General features: G+C 36.7%; 1 protein-coding gene across 8 annotated transcripts in view; it reads left to right on the top strand.

The window, feature by feature from the left end:
• FAT1 (FAT atypical cadherin 1) overlaps window positions 1–21,444 on the top strand; it is a 104,926-nt gene extending 83,482 nt beyond the window's left edge. For 3 of the 8 annotated variants that reach the window (XM_064417971.1, XM_064417968.1, XM_064417969.1), the window contains 15 exons: window positions 1,193–1,407; window positions 1,798–1,935; window positions 2,232–2,375; window positions 4,713–4,910; window positions 8,860–9,661; window positions 10,603–10,734; window positions 10,843–11,006; window positions 11,560–12,022; window positions 12,482–12,635; window positions 12,867–12,977; window positions 13,180–13,811; window positions 14,062–14,199; window positions 16,254–16,313; window positions 19,050–19,085; window positions 19,964–21,444. In XM_064417971.1, coding sequence (XP_064274041.1) covers window positions 1,193–1,407; window positions 1,798–1,935; window positions 2,232–2,375; window positions 4,713–4,910; window positions 8,860–9,661; window positions 10,603–10,734; window positions 10,843–11,006; window positions 11,560–12,022; window positions 12,482–12,635; window positions 12,867–12,977; window positions 13,180–13,811; window positions 14,062–14,199; window positions 16,254–16,313; window positions 19,050–19,085; window positions 19,964–20,589 — 4,013 coding nt within the window. In that variant the 3' untranslated portion in view covers window positions 20,590–21,444. Of the gene's footprint in view, window positions 1–1,192; window positions 1,408–1,797; window positions 1,936–2,231; window positions 2,376–4,712; window positions 4,911–8,859; window positions 9,662–10,602; window positions 10,735–10,842; window positions 11,007–11,559; window positions 12,023–12,481; window positions 12,636–12,866; window positions 12,978–13,179; window positions 13,812–14,061; window positions 14,200–14,683; window positions 14,738–16,253; window positions 16,314–19,049; window positions 19,086–19,963 lie in introns of all 8 variants that reach the window. The other 5 variants (XM_064417973.1, XM_064417970.1, XM_064417976.1 and 2 more) reach the window with 3 other exon arrangements.
• The last annotated feature ends 315 nt before the right edge of the window (window positions 21,445–21,759 follow it).

Raw genomic sequence — 21,759 nt, 5'->3', positions numbered from 1 at the left:
TGTGAATATTACTTCAGGCCAGGCAAGCACCATGCCATGCTGACTTCCTCCATAGTTCAGCCAGGTTATGTGCAATCTGTGTGCTTCATCCCAGCTGTGAGGTTGCTGCTGCTGTCTTTCAACCCATTTTGCCAGCAAACTTACTAGAGGCATGCAGTAAAATATAGAATAGGAATTTTATTGGTTGCTTCTATTTATTGGATTATTACTTGGATTAGGTTCATTTATAAAGGTTTCCTAACTGGAAATTTCCTACTCTGGGGGCAGGCAGGTGGAAAGACATAGATTATAATGAGAAACATAATAGTCCTTCCACAAAAGGTATATAATCAGAAGGGTATGGCCAGGCTTGGCAAAAGAAGGATTAGAAATAAAAGTGGTTGGGAAGACTAGTCGCTGGTCCACAAAGTCAGTAATCCTAGAGAAGTTTGATATGGCATTAAAAAGAGTTTGGAATTGGAATATTATGTTCAACCGTATGTCCAGCATGACAATGGAGATTTTAGGCTTGTATGATAGATTTAGTCTCAGGGACTCTTTAGGTTCTATTGAGAATTTTTCCCTATTAATGGCAATTCTTTGCTAAAAATCAATAAACACCTCAATTGTAGTTTTGTTTACTTTTATAGTTCTTTTTCTAGACCTGATTTCTCGCAAAGTTGCTTGGGTTTGGGGTTTTTTATTTTTGGTTTTGTTTTTAATAAGATTTCTACCCAAAAGTTAAATCTAATTGACTTTTAGTAGTTAAATAGTTTAGTTGTTAGTTGTACTAGTGTAGTGGAAATTACAATTCTGCTTTTTCAGTGGACATGCTGGTACTAAGGTATGGAAGAAAAACTTCATATATTTGAAAGGAGTAAAAAGGTTCCAGAAAAACTCATCCAGCAAATTAATTTGTATGCTAGGGACTGCACTATCTTAACTAGTCTGTTAAAAACGCACATTACAAAATGTAAGCCAGATAGTTTTAAACTTTGAATCCTTTGTGGTAATGGTGGGAACTTAGCATCATTTTACTTACATTTGTAAAGCATAATCATTTCACTGGGTAGCTCTAGCTTTACAGTGACAAATCAAGCCCTGAAGAAGCTGAGTATTTGTCAGGACAAAATAAAAAGTTGCAACACGTAATACTACAGCAGTAGCAGAGTTTGTGTGAGACTTTTTTTTTTTCCTTCTTCTTCTTTCCTAGGAGCCATTTTTATCATTGAGAGTTTGGATTATGAAAGTTCTCATGAGTACTACTTGACAGTGGAAGCCACAGATGGAGGCACACCTTCATTAAGTGATGTTGTAACAGTGAATATTAATGTCACGGATATCAATGACAATTCTCCAGTGTTTAGCCAAGACACTTACACTGCAGTAATCAGTGAAGATGCTATGCTTGAACAATCAGTTATTACAGTACGTATAGGTTTCTTACTTCATGATGAACATGCTTTCAGTCTTGAAGGAATTAGTATTGATTTGCAGGTGAACATCAATTAATAGATGCTTGCTACTGAGTGAATTGAAAATTTACTTTGAAAAATTTTCAGAAATAGGGACTTCAGATCCTGTGGGAAAATAGATAATATTTTGTGATAAGTTTATGTTCTCCTCATGAGACCATGACTTAATTTTCAGAAGAAATTCAGGAAATCAAGTGATGTTGGTGTATTCTATTGAGATGGCATTTCTCCTGTGAACTGTGAAATTTGTTAGACCAAAAGAGCTCATCTTCAGGACGAGTTTATCTGAAAGGTGCTAGAGTCTGTTGCAACCTGTTTTAAATGAAACTGTAATGTCCCTTAGGTTATGGCAGATGATGCTGATGGGCCTTCCAACAACCGCATTCACTACATGATTATAGATGGCAACCAAGGAAATCCTTTTACAATTGACCCTACCAGGGGTGAAATAAAAGTTACTAAGCTTCTAGACAGAGAAAAGGTGAGTTTTTTGTGGTTTTAAGGCAGCTGGGATAAATTTACCTATACATAATTGATGGCCACCGTTTTCTTACTCTATTTCTAAGTTACCATTTCATGTTCCAAAATTAATATTGCTATAGTAAAGTGCAAGCATCTGTTTATATCAGTACTTTTGGGAGGAAGAGAAAGGATTAAATATATGAAGGAAAGCTTTACTGGGGATTGTGCTAAAATAATTCTTCCATAAAACAAAATCTGAGTTTGTTACTTTTTTCCTCTTCAGTAAATGTTTTTAATTTTTTATTAATTTTTTAGATTTCAGGATATACCTTGACAGTTCAAGCGTCAGATAATGGAAGCCCACCTAAGCTTAACACAACTACAGTTAACATTGATGTTTCTGATGTAAATGATAATCCTCCAGTGTTCTCAAAAGGAAACTATAGTGTTATCATCCAGGTAAATGCAACTAGTGAAGTAGTAAAATCAATGTTATTGGACTGCAAATTTGTGACTTGAATTTTTCTGTATTTTTAATTATTTAAGGTCACCAGTGAGGCTGCTTATCAAATACGTGTTGAGAGTTATAAAATTCCTGTTTGCACAGGAAACTTACATTGCAAGCTATAAGAATCACAGATTGGGTGAGGTTAGAAGAGACCACAGTGAGTCACCTGGTCCAACCTCCCTGGTAAAGCAGGCTCATCCTAGAGCACATGATTGAGTCCAGTCCTGGACACAGGATTGAATCCAGAATGTTCTTGAATATTTACAGTGAGGGAGACTGCATAACTTCTCTTGGTTCTTTATCAGATTGCTTGTGTGTGTACCTGTCTATAAATTATAAATTCCATTTATGCATAAAACAATCTTAGAATCATACAGGGATGTTAAAATACATGATAATTTTGCTATTTCTTTTCAGTCTTAGTTACTGCTTAGAAAAAGATCCTTTAGGTACCTGTCACTATGAAGCTAGTGTTCTGCACCATGGCACATAGGTTAAACCCTAATTCCCATTGGCCTCCTCTGGGATCAGCAGCAGTTAGAACAAGGGTGGAATTTCATATGGCTGCATACCAATCCTTTGACTAATTTTACACTGTAGGATGGTAGCAGTAGGCCACATTCTCAAGTGTCTGGCATGTACTTGCCTGATTCAGAAAACTGCTAAAGCAAAGACAGCAGAATCAGCATCTGTACTTCTTGTCTTCCTAAATCCAATAGAAAATAAGTGGAAGGCAACAAAGGAATTGCATTAAGAGCTTTGTAGATCAGTAATGTAAATGAGCTCAATCCCTGTGTCCTTCTGCTGTTTCCTGGCCTGGTGCAATAGATCTGTGAGGATCAGACAATGCTACCTGATGCACTGTGCAATCCTAACATACCACTTGTGTTTGAGACAAGGGTGAATCATTTGTAAAGGCAGCTTTCCAAAATAGGACAAAGTTAATATAGACAACATGACACAGTATGCAAATAAGATGTTCTGGATCTTACTTTTAAAAAAAACCCCAACCAACCAAAAAAAAAAAATTAAAAAAAAAAGAGCCAACCCCCCACTAAAAAAAAACAAACCCAAAAACCCCACCAAATAAAAAAGAAACCTAAAACTTATGTGCTGTTAAATGTGTCTTCTACTATAATAGTCTTTCTTAAAATAAATGTTAATTAATATCTCACGTGAACTTCAGACTGTGTGGCCAATGTTTGTACTATTTCCCTTACTCAATTAAAAAGGAAGACCTCTTGTTTTATAGTTCATTCATATGGGCCTGCCCTAGTTGAACATAGCAGAGAACAAGCTGGAGGAGTTGCCCAAAAATGCTGGTGTGCATTTCCTCTTCTATTGGAGATGGATATATTTGGACACAGTAGAAAATGTGCTTAGCTTTTAGGAAAGTCAAATTACTTTGGATGTCCAACTGTAAATATTTGTATTTTAAAGCAATGGTCTTTGTTTTGCTGAAAGGGAAAAAGCTTCAGCTTTTTGCAGTATCTGATAGCTAAATTGACTTACTCTCTCAGAACATAGTATTGTTATCAGGAGTTTTTCCATCTGTGAAAGGGATAGCATTTTGTTATGGTTGTACTTCAAAATAATGTTTCTACTTTTCTTACTTTTCAAATAAGTATGTATGTAGAGAAATCTGGCTGATACAGTAGAGCACAAGTATTCTGGGAGAGATGTTACCGGTGTCAGATAAGGTTATATGTGTGTGTAACATACATGATAAGCCAACGTATGTGAAGTGTCTGTGAAACCTCAGACTTCCACATGATACAAACTTGAAGGGATTTTGTGATGCAAATTTTAAAACCTGGATTTCATATTTTAATTGGATGGTGCCTGTAGTAGCCACCACTGTAGGGAGAACTCCTGATTAAGGGCACAAGGTGTCAGATGGAGGAGTGTATTTTTCTAGTCCTCCCAACAAAGACATTAGATTAGTCTTAACAGGTGTTTTCTCTAAATTCCAAATCTTTGATGACTTGGTAATTAGGCTACAGTAATACAGTAATAATTCAGACCAGAAGTAAAAAATGTAGTGTCAAGGCTGAGCTACCTTCAAAAATACAATATAATTTTTTAAAAAGTGCCTTTCTCCTTTTACTGTTTTTGAGTCTTAATCTTAGAAGGTAGTAGTTTCCCTGAAGCAATATTGTCATTCTGATTACTCTTGTACTATTAACTGGTTTGACAGTAATTTTTTGGGGTTTCTGTTGCAAGGAAGAAATCAGCATCAGACCATATCCTCAATTATAACAAAAGCAATATGTATTATATATCTATAGGAAAATAAGCCTATTGGATTCAGTGTGCTGCAGCTAGTGGTGACAGACAGGGATTCTTCTCACAACGGCCCTCCTTTTCTCTTCACCATCCTGACTGGAAACGAAGAGAGAACTTTTCAGATTACTCAGCAGGGAGTTCTGACCACAAGTGCTGCACTGAATCGCAAAGTGAGAGATCACTATTTGCTTCATGTTAAGGTAGGATGTTTCTGTCATGTTCCTCTTACTGTTTTGCATTGTAATATTTGACTGACTTTTCCTACTCGTGCTCACTCCACCACTTGTCTTTCTGTTAGGAGAATCTGACATGCCAAGTAGTCATTTGAGGCATGTCCCGTGAGGTGATGTCTTTATAGACAAAATCTGTTGGTTTAAATGCTAATCTACACAGCTGCAATGGGAAGTTCAGTAAACTCACAGTTATAAGTAAGGTGTAAGTGAAATGTTAACTGGGTGAGTGGTCTTAATAAGCCCTTTGCCTTCTTGTTGGAATGTTGAAAAACCAGCAGGGGACAGGTCCCTTGAGCCACTCACTACTGACTGTGGAATTCCTCTTGCTGCTATCGTTTTGACCCTTGAAGCTGTGTGCTGGACTAAACTCACATGATGAAAGCAGGGATATTGCACAACATAGCAGTAATGGAAAATTTTCTTGTAGTGCCACATTCTTTTTTCAATGGCAATTGAAAACATCTTTTTTTAGTTTGGACCTTTTTTCTTAGTATTTTCAGTAGACATTTTTTCATAGCATTGAAACTTGCAGTGCAGTAGTTTGAGGTCTCAGGATCCTGCAGTGGAAGCCCCAGCATAAAACTCAAAAAATGACCCCGAAGTACTATAATATATGCTACATTTGCCATTGTTGTGCAGAAAGACCAGACCGTGTCCAAGGTTACATTAAACTAGCTAAGTTTTCTCAAATATTTTTTGTAAACTAGTGTGAGAAAAGTTCAAACCAATTGTTTTAATCTTATCTTGTCTTTTTTAATTTAGTTATAAATTAAGCAGCTGGGAACAGAAGTTTAATTCTTAAACTTCATTTCCAGATTCAGTTTTAAGAAAAATTTTTACCTTCATTTTCTCATGAGGAATTTCTTTTAATCTCCAAATTATTCTTACACATACTATTGCTGTTTATTGCAACTTATGAGTAAACATGCAGTATTTTGAAGTAATACTGATTATAACAGTGTATGCTGAATTCTGTCCACATTGGGATAATTGTGACATATTTACATAAAGTCTGTTTTCATTGGGAAAAGAAGAAAAAATTCACACAGATGTTGTAATTTGCTGTTTGAGTCACTGAAATGTTAGTAACCAGGAGCCATCAATATAAGGACAGATAGTTTCATTTAAGTGTAGTTTAGTTTAGGGTTTAAGAATTGGGATGAAAATGGGGGCAGGTATATCATTCCTGTGTTAGCCATTTTTCCTCAAATGTGATATGCCAATTTCCCCAAAGTCACCTTTCTGTTTATGGATGTTTTTCCTGTATGTGGGAATCAGTGTAGTGCAAGATTAATATGTTTTGCTTTAAATCTTTTCTAAACAGTAACTTATTTCTATTAATTTTGCATTTTTAAGGTATTCCTATAAATGCATACAGGCAGTTACATGTGCTCTGTATAGACTGTTAGACTGACTGTGTCTCATTTAATGATTTAGCTGCACCTTTGGCCTTTCCTTATGTGCCTAACTTTCTATATGTGTGAGATGCCTGTCTAACATCTTCCTCTGAGTGGAATCTTACAATTCTTTCATTTCTAAGCCACTTTCTGGTCTCTAGCCTGCTTGTAAACAGCCTGTCAGTACTTCAGCTATCTTGTCTTCAGCACAGCAGCTGAAAAGTGGCTTTTTATTAGGGAATGAACATGGCCTATTTTAATGGCATCCAGTAGCTAAACAAATGTACTCATTTAGAACAAGACTTCTCAGAAGCTGTTGATCGTTAAAGCAGACTTCAGTAATGTGCTTCTTTTTGTGTAGTATTCTGGACCTGTCTAATCTGTTAATTTCCAAGTTTCTTGACTGGATTCTTGAAATATATCACTGTCTTTTAATTGCCATTTGTCATTTTTCACTTTGCTAGCTTTTTTCAATAGACATACTGCTATTATTTGCCTTTATCTTACAGCCCATGAGTATGAAGGCATCCAAGACTAAAACTAGAATTTCCCTATCACAAGACTCCATTTCCAGTGATACACACAAAATTATAGGCATGGCTGTTGAGGAAAAATATTCTTTCTCTGTTCCTTTAAAATAATGTTTTTTAAAGTCTGTAGGAAGGCATTTTCTCAAGTTTGCATTATGTTTAATTTCTGCATTTTGATCTTGCAAATCACAAGTGTGTATGATCTCTTGACACCTATTTTCAGTTTTTAGCTGACCTTTACTGGTGTGTTTTTCAGTATTGAGAGTTTTCACCTTAGTTGCTTTTTGAATGGATTGCTGAGGTAGTGATGTTTTTAATTTACAGGCATACTTTCATTTGAAAAAACTCATAATCAAAAAACCCCCACTAAACCTACACAAACTTTCCCCATACGTATTCTATGCACCCACCTCTAAAAGACTTTACTTGTGTCATTTTAATTTTAAAAAAGGAATATTTTTTTCCCCCAGTGGTCACCTTATATGGGCATGCCAGTCGTATTTGCTTGTGCTCTCTCCAGAGGAAATAGATTGTCCATTAACAAATGTCTCACAGCATTAGTGTGCAAAATCTTCAGCTATGAGTCATGCAGTCCTTTGTGCCACACTCTGAAGTCTTCAGTTTAAAACCACAGCACATTTTTAAATATCTGCACCATTGAAAAAACATTTCTCCTGGGGCTCTTCTTTCCTACTTGCTGTCCGTTTGTTATAATTTTGCTTGTCTGTTTGTTTTGACCATTTTCTTTTTTCCCTTGGGCATTTCTTCTGTAGCTAAACTGCCTGCCTTGTCTTGTTTCCAGGCAGAGATCTAGGCAAAACAGAACTTTGCCAACTTGAGCTAAAGCTCTTGTTATTTATTTGGGTAACTGGAGGACAAGTTTCTAGCCATGCCTGTCTTTTGGAATGAAAAGAAACAGATGAAGTCCTGTAGTTCTGTGAGACATGCATTACCTTTTAAAAGTGCCACGTTTATGTGCCCATCCACAGATAGTCTTGTGCCTGGAGTTACTTCTCTTTTGCTTAAATTTGTATAAAAAAATGAAAAGCAGCCTCTCCACATAGATCTTCAAAGTTTACTCTGTAAAGTTATTGCAAAATCTTTTAAACAATGCAGAATATCTTCTACTTTCTGAGCTCCATATATCCCCTCAGTGTCACGTTCAGTAACTGAGAGTTCTGGAAAAAATGGATGGGAAATAAGAGGTGAGAAATAGAAAGAAAAAAGTGAAGCCAAGGGAATGCTCTTAACTCACTTTTCCACTTTTTTTTTTTTACTGTCCTCGTACAACAACAGTGTATGTCTTTGTCCAAAAGAGGTAGAGAATAGGGTGTTCAAAAAGGCTTAAAAATTGAATTAGGCTGTTGCAGTTAAAGATAGTTGATTCACTTCACAGTCTGAAGCAAATAGCACTACAGGTACCCACCTCTTGTTTTCCTCTCTGTGACCAAAAATCATTAAAGGCGATATAATTAACTTTGTGCATGCATTTTTTTTTCCTTTTGAAGTACTATTTGGCACAGTACATTTACTTTGTCTTCCAGATTACCTCCTAATTGTAGTGAAGCATGTTGTACATTTCTAGTGCATGACTCATTTCAAGTTTGTAATGTGTTTCCGTGCTTGATATTAAAAAGCTTCAAGCACCATCTGCTGTCTGAAATCAGCTACTGTGCATTTCCTCTGTATTTGCTACTAGTGTTAGTGGCTTCCTGGCATTTTCAGGTAATAAGAGCACTGTAGGCTTTTAATCTTGGGAGAAGTGAAAACATGTTTGTGTGTGCCTGCTTATATAAGCATTTTAAATTTTCAGTGTTAACTTTTATGTTAGGAATTGTGTTATGGAATTTATGTAAAGCATTTTCCTATAGGACTTTTTGGTGGGTTTTTTTAGGTACAAAAATATAGCTCAATTGTATACAGGATAAATATCTACAGTAGAATTTGAGATAAAGCAAAAATGTAAATCTGTCCTCATCTTTCCTTTAGGTGGCAGATAATGGAAAACCACCATTGTCATCTTTGACTTACATTGATATTAGAGTTATTGAGGAAAGCATTTATTCTCCAGCAATACTGCCTCTGGAAATCTTTATCACAGCCTTTGGGGAAGAATATTCAGGTGGTGTCATTGGAAAAATTCACGCAACCGATCAAGATGTTTATGATACCTTGACATACAGTCTGGACCCCAAAATGGAATCCCTGTTCTCTGTTTCCAGTACTGGTGGCAAACTAATAGCACACAAAAGGTTAGATGTAGGACAGTACCTCCTAAATGTCACTGTTACAGATGGAAAATTTACAACTGCAGCTGATATTACTGTACACATCAGACAAATCACACAAGAAGTATTAAATCACAGTATTGCAATACGCTTTGCAAACCTGTCCCCTGAAGAATTCATTGGTGATTACTGGCGCAATTTCCAGAGAGCATTGAGAAACATCTTGGGCGTGAGGAGAAATGACATCCAGATTGTTAGTTTGCAGCCTTCTGATCCTCCTTCTAATCTGGATGTCCTCCTGAATATTGAAAAGTCTGGTAGCTCTCACCACCCAATGAGAATTTTGCTCCACAAGATAAACTCTTCTGTGCCTGATCTAGAGGAGATTTTAGGTGTCCGGATAATTGATGTGTTTCATAAGCTCTGTGCAGGCCTAGATTGTCCTTTGAAATTTTGTGAAGAAAAAGTAACAGTGGATGAGAACATCATGTCAACTCACAGCACAGCCAGGTTGAGCTTCGTCACTCCCCGTCATCACAGAACAGCAGTTTGTCTTTGTAAAGGTGAGAAACACAGTAAGGGAAATCGTATCCCAGAAAAGATTGTTCTGGTTTTGAAAAGCAGTAATTCACAGATGGAAATTTATATTATGATCAGGATAAGATCAGGAATGTTCTGTAACTCTCTCCGTAGTATTTGCCTAATTTTATTAATAGTAAAGAGTAATTCTTTCTTATCTCATTACTCATTTCAAGAGTTTACATAATACAAGTTTATGGGAGTGGACATTTATTTTTTTTTATAGATATACCTTTATTTTCCATTTTATGAAAGAACGTTTTTGTTGTTGTTGCCTATCCTATTTTGATGGCCATTTTCAGTCTTGTGTGCACAAAAGTAAGTTCCTGCAAAGTACCTGAATACTTCCTTGTTTCTGTTTAGAGGAGTAGCCCACACAGTTTCCAAACTTGTTTGGGAACAAGAGGGTAATGTGGGAAGTAAATGTTCATTAAAATACATGTGAGTATAAAGATTTCTGACAGAAGATAAATTAATCTTTATCTCTGAGAAAAACAACTTTTTAAAATCAGGACTTAACCTTACTGGGTGGACTTTCACACATGAAGTAAACATTTAAAGCCCATTCCTTTTCTGTCTCAAATACAGACATGCATTTCTGTGCTCTCCCCAGCCTACTCTGTCGATGTTTAATATCTACGTGTTGCATTTTGTGGTGAATGATTCTAATGCTAAGCCTTAAACCACAACACCAGTTTTCCAATTTTACCAATTGAATTGAGTAATCAAGATAAGAATAAGCATCAGCCACTCTATATTCTGCTTGTCTAGTCTGTGCCTGTCATGCCCCATAACTGTTTTTTACTTCCTTGTCTGATAGTCAGGAATATCATTTGGGGCACTTTCAGCTACTATACTTAAGAGTCCCTTCTCACAAAATACTATCACCACCAACAGAAAAGAAATAATTGATTTGGTTTTACAGAAGGGAAATGCCCCCTGGTGAGCAGTGTGTGTGAAGAAAACCCATGTCCTGAAGGTACTGAATGCTTAGGAGATCCAAAGGAAGGAAAATATACCTGTGTTTGCCAAGACAGCAAAGCTGGACAGTGTCCTGGTAAGGAATTAACTTTAAAAAACTCTGTGTAAAACCATATTACTTTCCAAATATAAATTTGATTCCAGTCCTGTGCTAATATTTTTTATGCTTTTCTGTTTTCCTAAGTATCAGCTGGCTCTGCTGTGACATTTACTGGAAGCAGCTATGTGAAATATCGTCTCATGGAAAATGAGAACAAAGAGGAAATGAAGCTGACAATGAGACTTAGAACTTACTCTGCTCATGCAGTTGTTATGTATGCTCGAGGAACAGACTACAGTATCTTAGAGGTATATTAAAATCTCCTAGTTCATAACTCCTCCTTTCTTCCTATCATCTTCTTACTATTTTTGTGTCAGATTAACAGATTGAGTCATAACATCTCTGTAAAATGGTTGTAATTGAAAATGGCTTTAAAGGTAGGGTGTGTTACACATCCAGGTGACAAACTTGAACAGAAATTTTTACATGTGTAAACAAACAAAGCTTCCTGAATAACATATTTTAAGCAACTTTAAATTTATTTGCTTATAATACTGAAGTCCATACAAGAAAAGTTACTTAAAGCACAAGATGAAAGCTATTGAAGTATTGTAATATTTTGATTATGATCTGTGACTGCTTTACTAGAGGAAGAAAATGTACAAAGTGTACGTTTCAATTAAAAGAACCATATAGAATAAATCACAGTTGCTGTGACTGGAAAACAGTGTTATTAAACTGCTTTTTGTGAACACCACCATTATCCTTTCTCTCCAGCAAACATAAACTTTTATAGGCATCAATATTTTATACTCTTTAAATGTGTAGACCATTTATTGGTGTTGTGGCTTTTCTCTGTAGATCCATCATGGAAGGCTGCAATATAAATTTGATTGTGGCAGTGGACCCGGGATTGTCTCTGTTCAGAGCACTCAGATAAACGATGGCCAGTGGCATTCCGTGTCTCTTGAAGTGGATGGAAACTATGCACGACTTGTTCTGGACAGGGTGCATACTGCATCTGGTACTGCTCCTGGTACACTTAGAACACTAAACCTAGACAATCACGTGTTTTTTGGTGGTCATATTCGTCAGCAAGGTACAAGACATGGTAGAAGTCCCCAGGTTAGCAATGGTTTTAGAGGCTGCATGGATTCCATTGTACTGAATGGACAAGAGCTGCCCCTGAACAGCAAGCCACGAAACTATGCACACATGGAAGAATCAGTAGATGTCACTCCTGGATGCTTGCTGACTGCCACAGATGGCTGTTCAAGCAGCCCCTGCCAGAATGGAGGCATCTGCAATGCACTGTCAAATGGAGGTAAGCTGCTCAGTATTCTTCTACTTTTAGCTATCAAAACTGCTTTTTGGTTTCCCAGAGTTGTAGAAGGTCAGTTGTTGAATAGGTGGGAAGGCTGCGTGTGCCTTCTAGATTCAACTCCTTGGGGGTATGAGGTAGACAAAGTCCATCTGGAAGAGTGGGGATTTAATCTTCAGTGCTGACATCAGAGGTCCATCCTCTTAATAGCCTACTTTGGAGTCTTCCTTTAAAAATTCTGAAATCATTGGAACAACTTGTGTTTTGTGAGAAAAATCTTACTGTTAGACTTTGCCTCATCTTTCGATAAAAACATTTCTGTTTTTTCCCATCCTTTCTCTCAGATAACAGGTTGGTGGGTAGGGAGGAATTTACCTTAAATCTGTAGGTGGGCAGGGAGGATTTTATCTCAAATCCAGTAAAGCCATGTGCAACTTTCAAAAAGACTGTATTTGATTTCAGGTTACTACTGCAAGTGTGCACCTTTGTTTATGGGAACTCACTGCGATGTAAGTGTCAACCCATGTGCTTCCAACCCCTGCCTTTATGGTGGGACTTGCATCCCAGTCAGTGATGATTTTATCTGCCAGTGCCGAGGACAATACACAGGCCAAAGGTATGTTTCTATGGTTCATTGTAACAATTAATCCCTTGGAAAACAGGATATAAATGTAACACTTCTTCTGTTTCTTTTTTTATATGTTTCCTACTTAAAGCTCAGATTTGAGACATACTGGAGCTGGCTGAAGTTAACAGCAGCCCCTGTGTTACAGCTCTGAATCCCACATTATAAACTTGCTTGCAGTAAGGTAATGTTCAGCTGGTTTTGTTTGTTTTGCCTTTGCAGATGCCAGCTGGGTCCATATTGCAAAGACAATCCTTGCAAAAACAGTGGCAAGTGTATTGACAGCTTGGATGGACCCGTTTGTGAGTGTGAATCAGGCTTTCGTGGAGAAAGGTAGGTAGCAATCCACATACATTGAATTTTAGTGGTGTTAATTAACAGATTAACAGTTCAAACTGATCAAAATCTGGGATGTTGATAAAACAGCAAAATGCATGTTAGTATGCAGAAATATATCTAAAATTTTTGAGAGCAAGATTACAACAAAGACTACTGATGTAAACTAAACATCACTGCTGTGCTCTGTTTCTGGTAGGTGCCTGACTGATGTGGATGAATGCGTAGAAAACCCATGTCTCAATGGTGCCCTTTGTGAGAATACTTACGGTTCATATCACTGCAACTGTAGTCATGGATTTGGAGGCAAACACTGCACAGACATTGTTCTCAATAAATATGTTTCAACATCTTGGAACATTGGCTTAGCTGAAGTGATTGGGATTATTGTTTTTGTGGCAGGAATCTTCTTGTTAGTTGTGATTTTTGTTGTTTGCCGCAAAGTGGTTGGTAGAAAGAAGAAGCATCAGCCAGAACCTGAAGACAAGCAACTGGGAGCTACGACAGCCTTCTTGCAAAGACCATGTTTTGATGCAAAATTGAATAAGAACATCTATTCTGACATCCCACCACAAGTTCCTGTTCGTCCCATTTCATACACTCCAAGCATTCCAAGTGACTCCAGGAACAATCTTGATAGGAATTCTTTTGAAGGGTCTGCTATCCCTGAGCACCCCGAGTTTAGTACTTTTAACCCAGATTCTGTTCATGGTCACCGGAAAGCTGTAGCTGTTTGCAGTGTTGCACCAAATTTGCCACCTCCACCTCCCTCCAACTCACCATCAGACAGTGATTCAATACAGAAACCCAGCTGGGATTTTGACTATGACAGTAAGACACATTCTTATTTTTTTACTTTCCTGTTAAATGTGTGTGCTGGTACAATTTTGTACAATGAGTACAAAGTCTCTTTCTGTACCTCTTAGAGTACAAAAGGCATTATGAATTTACTGGGTTTTGTCTCTGATCAACCTTCATGCTCTACTAAGTTTTGTAAAAATGTGCAGATCTCAGCTTTAAATTGTATGGATTCTTTAATCTGGAATCTATTCATTGTCTCACTTGAAACTTTTTCTTTCAGCTAAAGTAGTAGATCTTGACCCCTGCCTTTCTAAGAAGCCTCTGGATGAAAAGAACTCCCATCCTTACAGTGCAAGAGAAAGCATGTCTGAGGTCCAGTCGCTCAGCTCCTTCCAGTCTGAATCATGTGATGACAATGGTATGTAAAATGCAATCATTCTGTACTGCTGCTGCTGTTCATTTGTTCTGTCTTTGCATCTGTATCTCTTAGTAACAATAGGATTTACATATATTGAATATATATTAAATAGTAGCTTATTTAATATATATTTGTATTTACTTATCTTAATACCCAAATCTGTTAATTTTTTAAAAATATTTTACCTATCTTTATGCCAACTGTTAATTATTTTACCTTAAAGTTATATATAGTCATTCTGCTGTTAGAATATTACAGTGAAAATGCAGCTCAAGTTGCTCAGAGCCTTGTGTTTAAAACGTATTAGAATTTGGTAAACTCTTCTCAGTTATCCTTAGTTATCACCTTATGCAAGAATACAGTGAATTTAAAAAATGGCCTCTGCACAAATATAACTTTCACTTTGCTGTTCAGCTCTCAGTAGAAAGCTTTCTGGTATTACAGTTTCATTTGTTTCCTTCTCTTTTTCTTGCTGCGACCTCAGCTCCCATATGGATCAGATCAGTTCTGAGTGAGAGCAGAGTTTAAGGGACTGCTTGTAAGTTTGATTACTTTAGTAATGAAGGAAACTGCACAAAAAGGAATTTTGTAATAGAACAGTATATTTGGCTTTCACCATGATTGAAATGAATTCATAAAAACATTTCATACATTAAAAAAAGCCAATATAAAAAAATAAATATTTTGATCTTACCTCAACTCCATCAAAATATAATCAGCATACATACTTGTGGGTTTGATTATTATTAATTGGATGTATTTTCCATTGTGATGACAGTTGCTTTTATACTTGATATGAATGCATCCATGTGTTCAGAAACATGTTGTACTGATTGGACAAAGCCACAGTTGTCTCATAACTTAATTTGCTAAGTTAAGGTGTGCTTTGACTCTTTATTCCACTTTCTGCTTTTGTCTCTGCCGAGTAAAAAAACACTTGAAATTTCTTTAGCTTAGGAATAAAGAACATTCTGCTTCCTAATGAAGTAGAGTGATTTGTTATTAACAGCATGAAAAAAATCTATGTGGTTTAATGATTGGTGAAAGTAAAATGGTATGCTTGCAGTCCTCCTCATTTTATCAGTAGACCTGATGCCAACTTCTTTTCCTGTGGTTTTAAGTGTTGTGTTGTACATGTTGTTCTCTCCTCCTCACCGTTTCATATGTCTAGTGTATTCTTTTTCCCATTTCCTGTCATGTATTGATTACTCATTAATACATCATTTTAAAGAACTATCTGTAGCATCATAGATACTGTTCCTTCCTTCCATTTTGGTAGATTCAGAAGTTAATGGTTTGGTATTTAATCCCTGAGCTGTGCAAACAAGTTGCATGTGCTTACTTCATGTTTACCCTATAAGAATAAATCCTTCTCCATTCCAAAACTATCTTGAGGGAAGTGGAAGACATGAAAAATACATTCATTTAAGTTTGGGTTTTTTTAAAATAAGTATGTAAGAGCCTGAATTTGGTATTCCTACTGTGGTATCTCTACTTCATACAAAACTTAAGTAGAGCAGTAACAGAAATTTTCAGTAGGTATTTTTCATATTCTATCCTTTTAGTTAATTTCAGGGAAAATTTCTGTCCCATATCTTTCATTGGTAGGGAGGCAACATAGTTTACATCTTTGAAGAAGTCTAATGCAATAAACCTTAATTCACTCAACACAAGCTTTGAGCAAAAGTCTAGTTTGTTGCTATGTAGAGAAAGTATTATGCAAATGAGTGTATTTAGGCAACATTTCAGAAATTGTAACACAACTTAAGCAGCCTCCTGCTCATGCAAAATGTACTTCACAAGTAGTTGCAACTACTTTTGTATGTTTAGCAAGAATAAAATTGAGCTTTAGATATGTGTTTTATGTATCACATGCAACTACTCTCTAGATTGAGAGTAAATGTGTATGTACACTAATAATGTTCCTCTATAAAACAGTAACAAACTGCAATTTCACAGTGTTGATGGGGGTTTTTTATGTGTATCTGTTTGCTGTTTAAAGTGATACTAACTATAGGTTTGTTTTAATTTGCTCCTTTTATACCTTTTACAAGCTTCCGTAGTGACTGTAATACACCTTGTCAATGCTGTTGTTGACTCGGTGGAAAAAGAAGGTATATACATGTTTTCATATTTATTTACTGCTTTGGCAGCGTAATGCACGTTTGTCTTCTTACATTGTCTTTCAGTGATGTAGTCCGAGCCAGATGCAAGTTATAAAAAATTATTTATTTAGACTTTCTGATAAGTTATAGCAAAAATTATATAAATACTGTAAATCTGTTAATATTTTCTTGAATATGCTGTAGATGCCTTGTAAAGAGGTTTCAAAGTGTGTTTTCTTGGGAAAAAAGGGATTGGCATAAAAAGATCTTGTTGCTTACTCTCTTCTGAAAATGTTCATACTAAAACTGCCAGCAGAATTGAGACAACATCAAAGGCAAATACATGTAGATGAAACAGCAGCAGCCTCTGCTTCCTTTTGTTCTCCCACCCACACCTGTTGATACCTTCTCCAACTGAGCAGAATCAAAATGGTCTGGTATCAGTACTCACTTCCTTGGTCTTCAGATCAATCTGTCTCTTAAGCAGAAAAAAATTATTTTTGTCTGCAGCTGAGATATATAGCCACATACATCCTCCTCAGTTTAAGTAGCTTGTTACTATGCAGCCTTACAACAGTACATAAAATGTATGCTTGGGTATATATGCACAAATATATGTGTGCATGTGTGTAGAATGTATTTGGAAGTTAGAAGGACACAAGGTCAGCATTTTCAATGGTATTTTATTTTATTTCTGCTAACATTTAAGAACTAACTACTCTGGGAAACACAAACTCTTCACAAAATAATAGGAGTAATGAAAGTGCCAGTGAGTCTATACAAATGCTAACTGTTGCTTTAATTGACTAAACTGACTACTTTAAGTTCCAGTAAAATGCAAATTATTCCCTCCATGACCATGAGTTTGCAGAGGTTTCTTCTGAAATAACATCCAGCCTATGCTTCTTATTTCTAGATACAGACTAGGAAACATAATGGTTTTTTACTAAGTCCTACTTAAAATTAAGCTGTTGTAAGAACATAAAATCGATTAGAGTAGCTAAAGTTTCAGTTTACTTTGTTACCTGAAGTACACTCTTTTTAATTTACACAGGCACACAAAAAAGTAGACAAATGCAAGGACTTGCAATTACTTGAGAATATTTCGTTAATGAGGGTGCCATTTCATTAATGTGTACCTATAGATAATAGTCCTCAGTGCAGAAAAATTGCAATGCACAGTACTTGGGAATGGGAGAATTACAAGACTAAAAGAGGCCACACCACCAGGGGAAACTGACTCAGATTTTCTCTAAGATTTTAATTGGCAGAATCTAAAAATTATAGATGTAGTTCTCAAGTCAAAGATAAAAATATTGCTTGGTGTTTTAATATCACCATAAGATAAATACAAATGTTGTATGCATTGCAGTTGTAGAGACATTAAATATGTCCTACTCCAGCTGCTTCTTAAGATTTGAGAGTTTCTGCTCTTAATAAGCATTTCTTCTTTCAAAGTATCTTAGGTAAGGAGTTCTGCTTTTGAGCACCCTCAGGGAGGGTGTCAGTTCAAGCAGCAGAGATCCTTACTCAAGCCTGCAGCAAGGTCATGTTCTGGGACAGATGGTCTTTACCTTTAGTCTCCCTAGGTGTTTCTGTCCACCAGGCATCCTGGAAGCATGAACTGTAGGTAATCTTATCATAGGTCAGTTTTAGGCCTGTATTCTCTGCACTGCTTCTCAGGTTGTAGCTTCATGCAAATCAGCAATGCTGAGTGCAAGAGAAAGTATATCTCCAGTCTAGCAGACTGTCACATAAAGATGGGCACATCTGGTTCTGGTTTGTGTTTCTGCCATTTACGTTAAAAGGTCTTTGCCTCAGAAGAAAACCAAGTTCTCTCCATTCCTTGGTGAAAGTGCTCTAAATCATAATGCCTATTGGCTTTAGTTTTGCACCCAATTTCCCAGGAAAAATAAAGAATGTTGTCTTCTAAACAGACTGATGATCAGAACCTTCTCCTGGAGTTGAGGCCAGAGATGTTTTAACAGTCTCAGACTGACATCTCCATTAGTCTGAACAGTATTTTCTTGTCTGGGCTAGGCAAGCTTAAAAAAATAGGAACTTGTCTCAGAAGAGTCAACCTCTGTCCCTTCAGTCTTCCGACAGATGAAAGTATGAGTTCTTAGGAGAAGATTCTGCCATTAGGATAGGTATCACTCATCCTTAGAGACTTCAGTAGGGAATATAGATTTCTGAAGAGAGAAAGGTTTAATGTTTTTCAGGGTAGTTCTCTGCTGAGCGTGAGTTGTTGGAATTGCCATACAAAGGGAGGCAGGTTTCCCAGTGCTTATGTATGGAAGCCAGACACTAAAGGAAGAGTTACCTTGATACTCAAGAGATACTTCAAAGTGCAAGTGCCAATAGATGGAGCCCTGTATCAAAACACAAGGGTAGATACAAGGAAAGAAAAAAAATCAGATCAAGTCCTATTACCCTGTGAAGCAGAAGTCCTGAATATATTGATACAAGGATTTCAGTAAACTCCAGACTTCAGATTTTACCACAAGACAGCTATGTCCCAGGTGGGCTGTACATTAATTCAGTAGCTGTCCTATAGTTCAAGTCTTAACAAATAATGAGCCCAGGAGAAAACTTTTTTAAAAACTTTAGTATTGCTAATTAAACTGGACAAAAACAGTGTGAATGTCATAGTGACTAGTCATTGTTTGTCTTCATATTGGTTCTACTATTTGATTCCTAACTACAGATGTTTTCTCCTTTTTCTTCTTATTCTGCCACCTAAAGAATCTTTTGCTGTTCCTGACCTCAGCAATTCAAGAGGTGACTTCTGCATGCAGTTCATTGATGTTCACCAAAACTTCTGTTAATACTTGGTTTTAACACAGACTTACTATCAGTTGCTTGTTGTGCATTTGTCTGCAGTGATTTCTCTTTACTAGATTGCACTATACTACAATAGTGTATTTTTCGTACTGGTGTTCAGATGAGAGAAATTATTGGTTTTTACTTAGTTTAGGCTTACATCTAGTTTCCAGCAAATACAAACTTATTCAAAGGGAGGATCAAGTCCAGTCATTTTTGCATGATTAAGTTGATTTTTCTGTTTTGTACTTATAGCTGAATGTGGAATGTCTTTACTAATAACAAGAGATTTTTATCAGAGGTGTTCCTGTAGAGCTAACAGCATTTTGTGAAACTAACTTTATAATGTGCTTGAGTGGCAGAGTCACTTCAAATGGTCTGAAATACTTGACCAAATAGAAATTGCTTCTTTTATGTAAGAAAGTCATGAGTTATGTATGATAAATATATTCTTAAGAAAAATAGGCCATTGTTATCACCCTAATTACTCAGCAACAATTAAGTCTTTAGCTGCACCAGGTAGGGTGTTGATTCTTTGCTATCCACTCAACAACTATGTATTGTGACAGCACATTCCATAGGTGACTACAGCTCTTCCCATGTTAGCTGTGATGTCTGAGAAAATGTAAAAGTTCACGTTGTGAATGATGCACTATCTCATGCATGGCATAAAGTTGTGTTGAATGTCTTTCGTGGAACCAGGGCAAACTGCTGATTAACAAGTAGTGTCCTAATCACAGTGATTGCATTGTCTTAATACATGTGTTGATTTCTCAGTTCAGACTGACTTGAATACAAGATAGTAATACTATTTTTTTCTTTAATTAACTTTTCAGGTTATCACTGGGATACATCAGATTGGATGCCAAGTGTTCAGTTGCCAGGTATCCAAGAGTATCCAAATTATGAAGTGGTGGAGGAGTCAGCTCCCCTCTACACAGATCCAAATGCCATCGATACAGACTATTACCCTGGTGGTTATGACATAGAAAGTGATTTTCCACCTCCACCTGATGATTTCCCTGCACCTGATGAGCTTCCACCATTACCACCTGAATACAGCGACCAGTTTGAGTCAATACAGCCACCCAGAGACATGCCAGCCGTAGGTAGCTTGGGTTCTTCTACAAGGAGCAGGCAGAGATTCAACCTTAATCAGTACCTTCCCCACCACTACCCTGCAGACATGTCAGAACCTCAGAGCACCCCCAGTGGCGGCAGCGGCAGCTACAGAGAACCGTACGCTCCATACTCGCTGGGGTTCAGTGCAGACTTTGAAGCACCCACTGTAGACAACATGTCCATGTCTGTGTACGCTTCCACAGCCTCCTGCTCGGATGTGTCGGCATGCTGTGAAATGGAGTCTGAAGTCATGATGAGTGACTATGAGAGTGGAGATGATGGTCACTTCGAAGATGTGAAAATTCCTCCGCTTGATTCCCAGCACCATACAGAAGTCTGACACACTCAACAAAGTGCCTGGACTCTAACAAACTTTATCAAATCTCTGAACAATTTTCAAGAGCTTTTTTATTTTTCTTTTTTTTTTCCCAGCCACGGTGAATGCTTTTGTTTCAGTGAGCTAAACTGGCATGGCGGCATTGGATCATGCAATTCATTTCACTAAATGAACCTCTTTCCATTTCCTGACTTGGAAAGTTCCTGGTATTTGGAAAGTTCTAAGATTTCCATTGGCTGTGCCATTTATGAACATCCTTTATGTACTTACATTGTTCTATGTTTAAAAAAAAAATCACATACCACTTCTCCATGTTAGCATGATGCATATATTTATATAGTTCTAATGCAATTAATTTTCTCCTATTTTTTGTAAATTTTATGTACAGTTTTGATTTTAATAGTTTTAACTAGATTTTGTAGATATTTTGTGAATTTGTTTTCCACTAAAACTAGTGGTGTTAGTGTGCCATTAAAAATGAGCACCCTGACTTATAATCAGGGCATCACTGTATGTATTCCCCTGAAAACTAAGGTTTGACATTTCATTGTAAAACATTCAACATATTTACACAATTTCAATTGTACATACATTAGGTCTGATATTTTTCTGGGTCAGCTATATGGAAATGTCTTAAATGGGTTGCTGTATTTTAGAACTGTAAACATTTTTTTCCCTTCTTGGAAAGTGTGTTGGGGACCCTCTGCATACCAGTTTAGAACCAAAACCACCATGACACAGTTTTTATAGTGTCTGTATATTTGTGATCCAATGGTCTTGTAAAGGTTTTTACTGAAAATTACCATTAGCCAGTCTTTCTTACTGACAATAAATTATTAATAAAATACTTTAGCTTTGCTCTGTGTATCTCTATTATATAATATACCATTGACAAAGCATTCAGTGCAGCATTTTTTAAGTCTGTATATGTTTTGTACTGTATTAAGTTACTTGCTCCAAGCAACTCCTTTTCCTCTCCTCTGAAGTCAGCCTGCAGCTGTGTTAGAGATGCTCACAAGATGGCAGTGTGTGTCTGCTTAATGGTGTTTTTAAAAGTAATCGGGCCAGTCTGAATAAAGATTGATGGGTATCAAACTGCAGTAGCCTTCTCAGTAGTTTGCATTTTTCTTCAAACATATAATATCAGCTATGTAAGTTGCTGAATATTTTTTT

Source organism: Passer domesticus, chromosome 4, assembly GCF_036417665.1.
Source record: "Passer domesticus isolate bPasDom1 chromosome 4, bPasDom1.hap1, whole genome shotgun sequence".
Classification (NCBI taxonomy): Eukaryota; Metazoa; Chordata; class Aves; order Passeriformes; family Passeridae; genus Passer; species Passer domesticus.
Note: the sequence above shows the minus strand (reverse complement) of the source record. Positions and strands in the feature narration are given on the sequence as shown.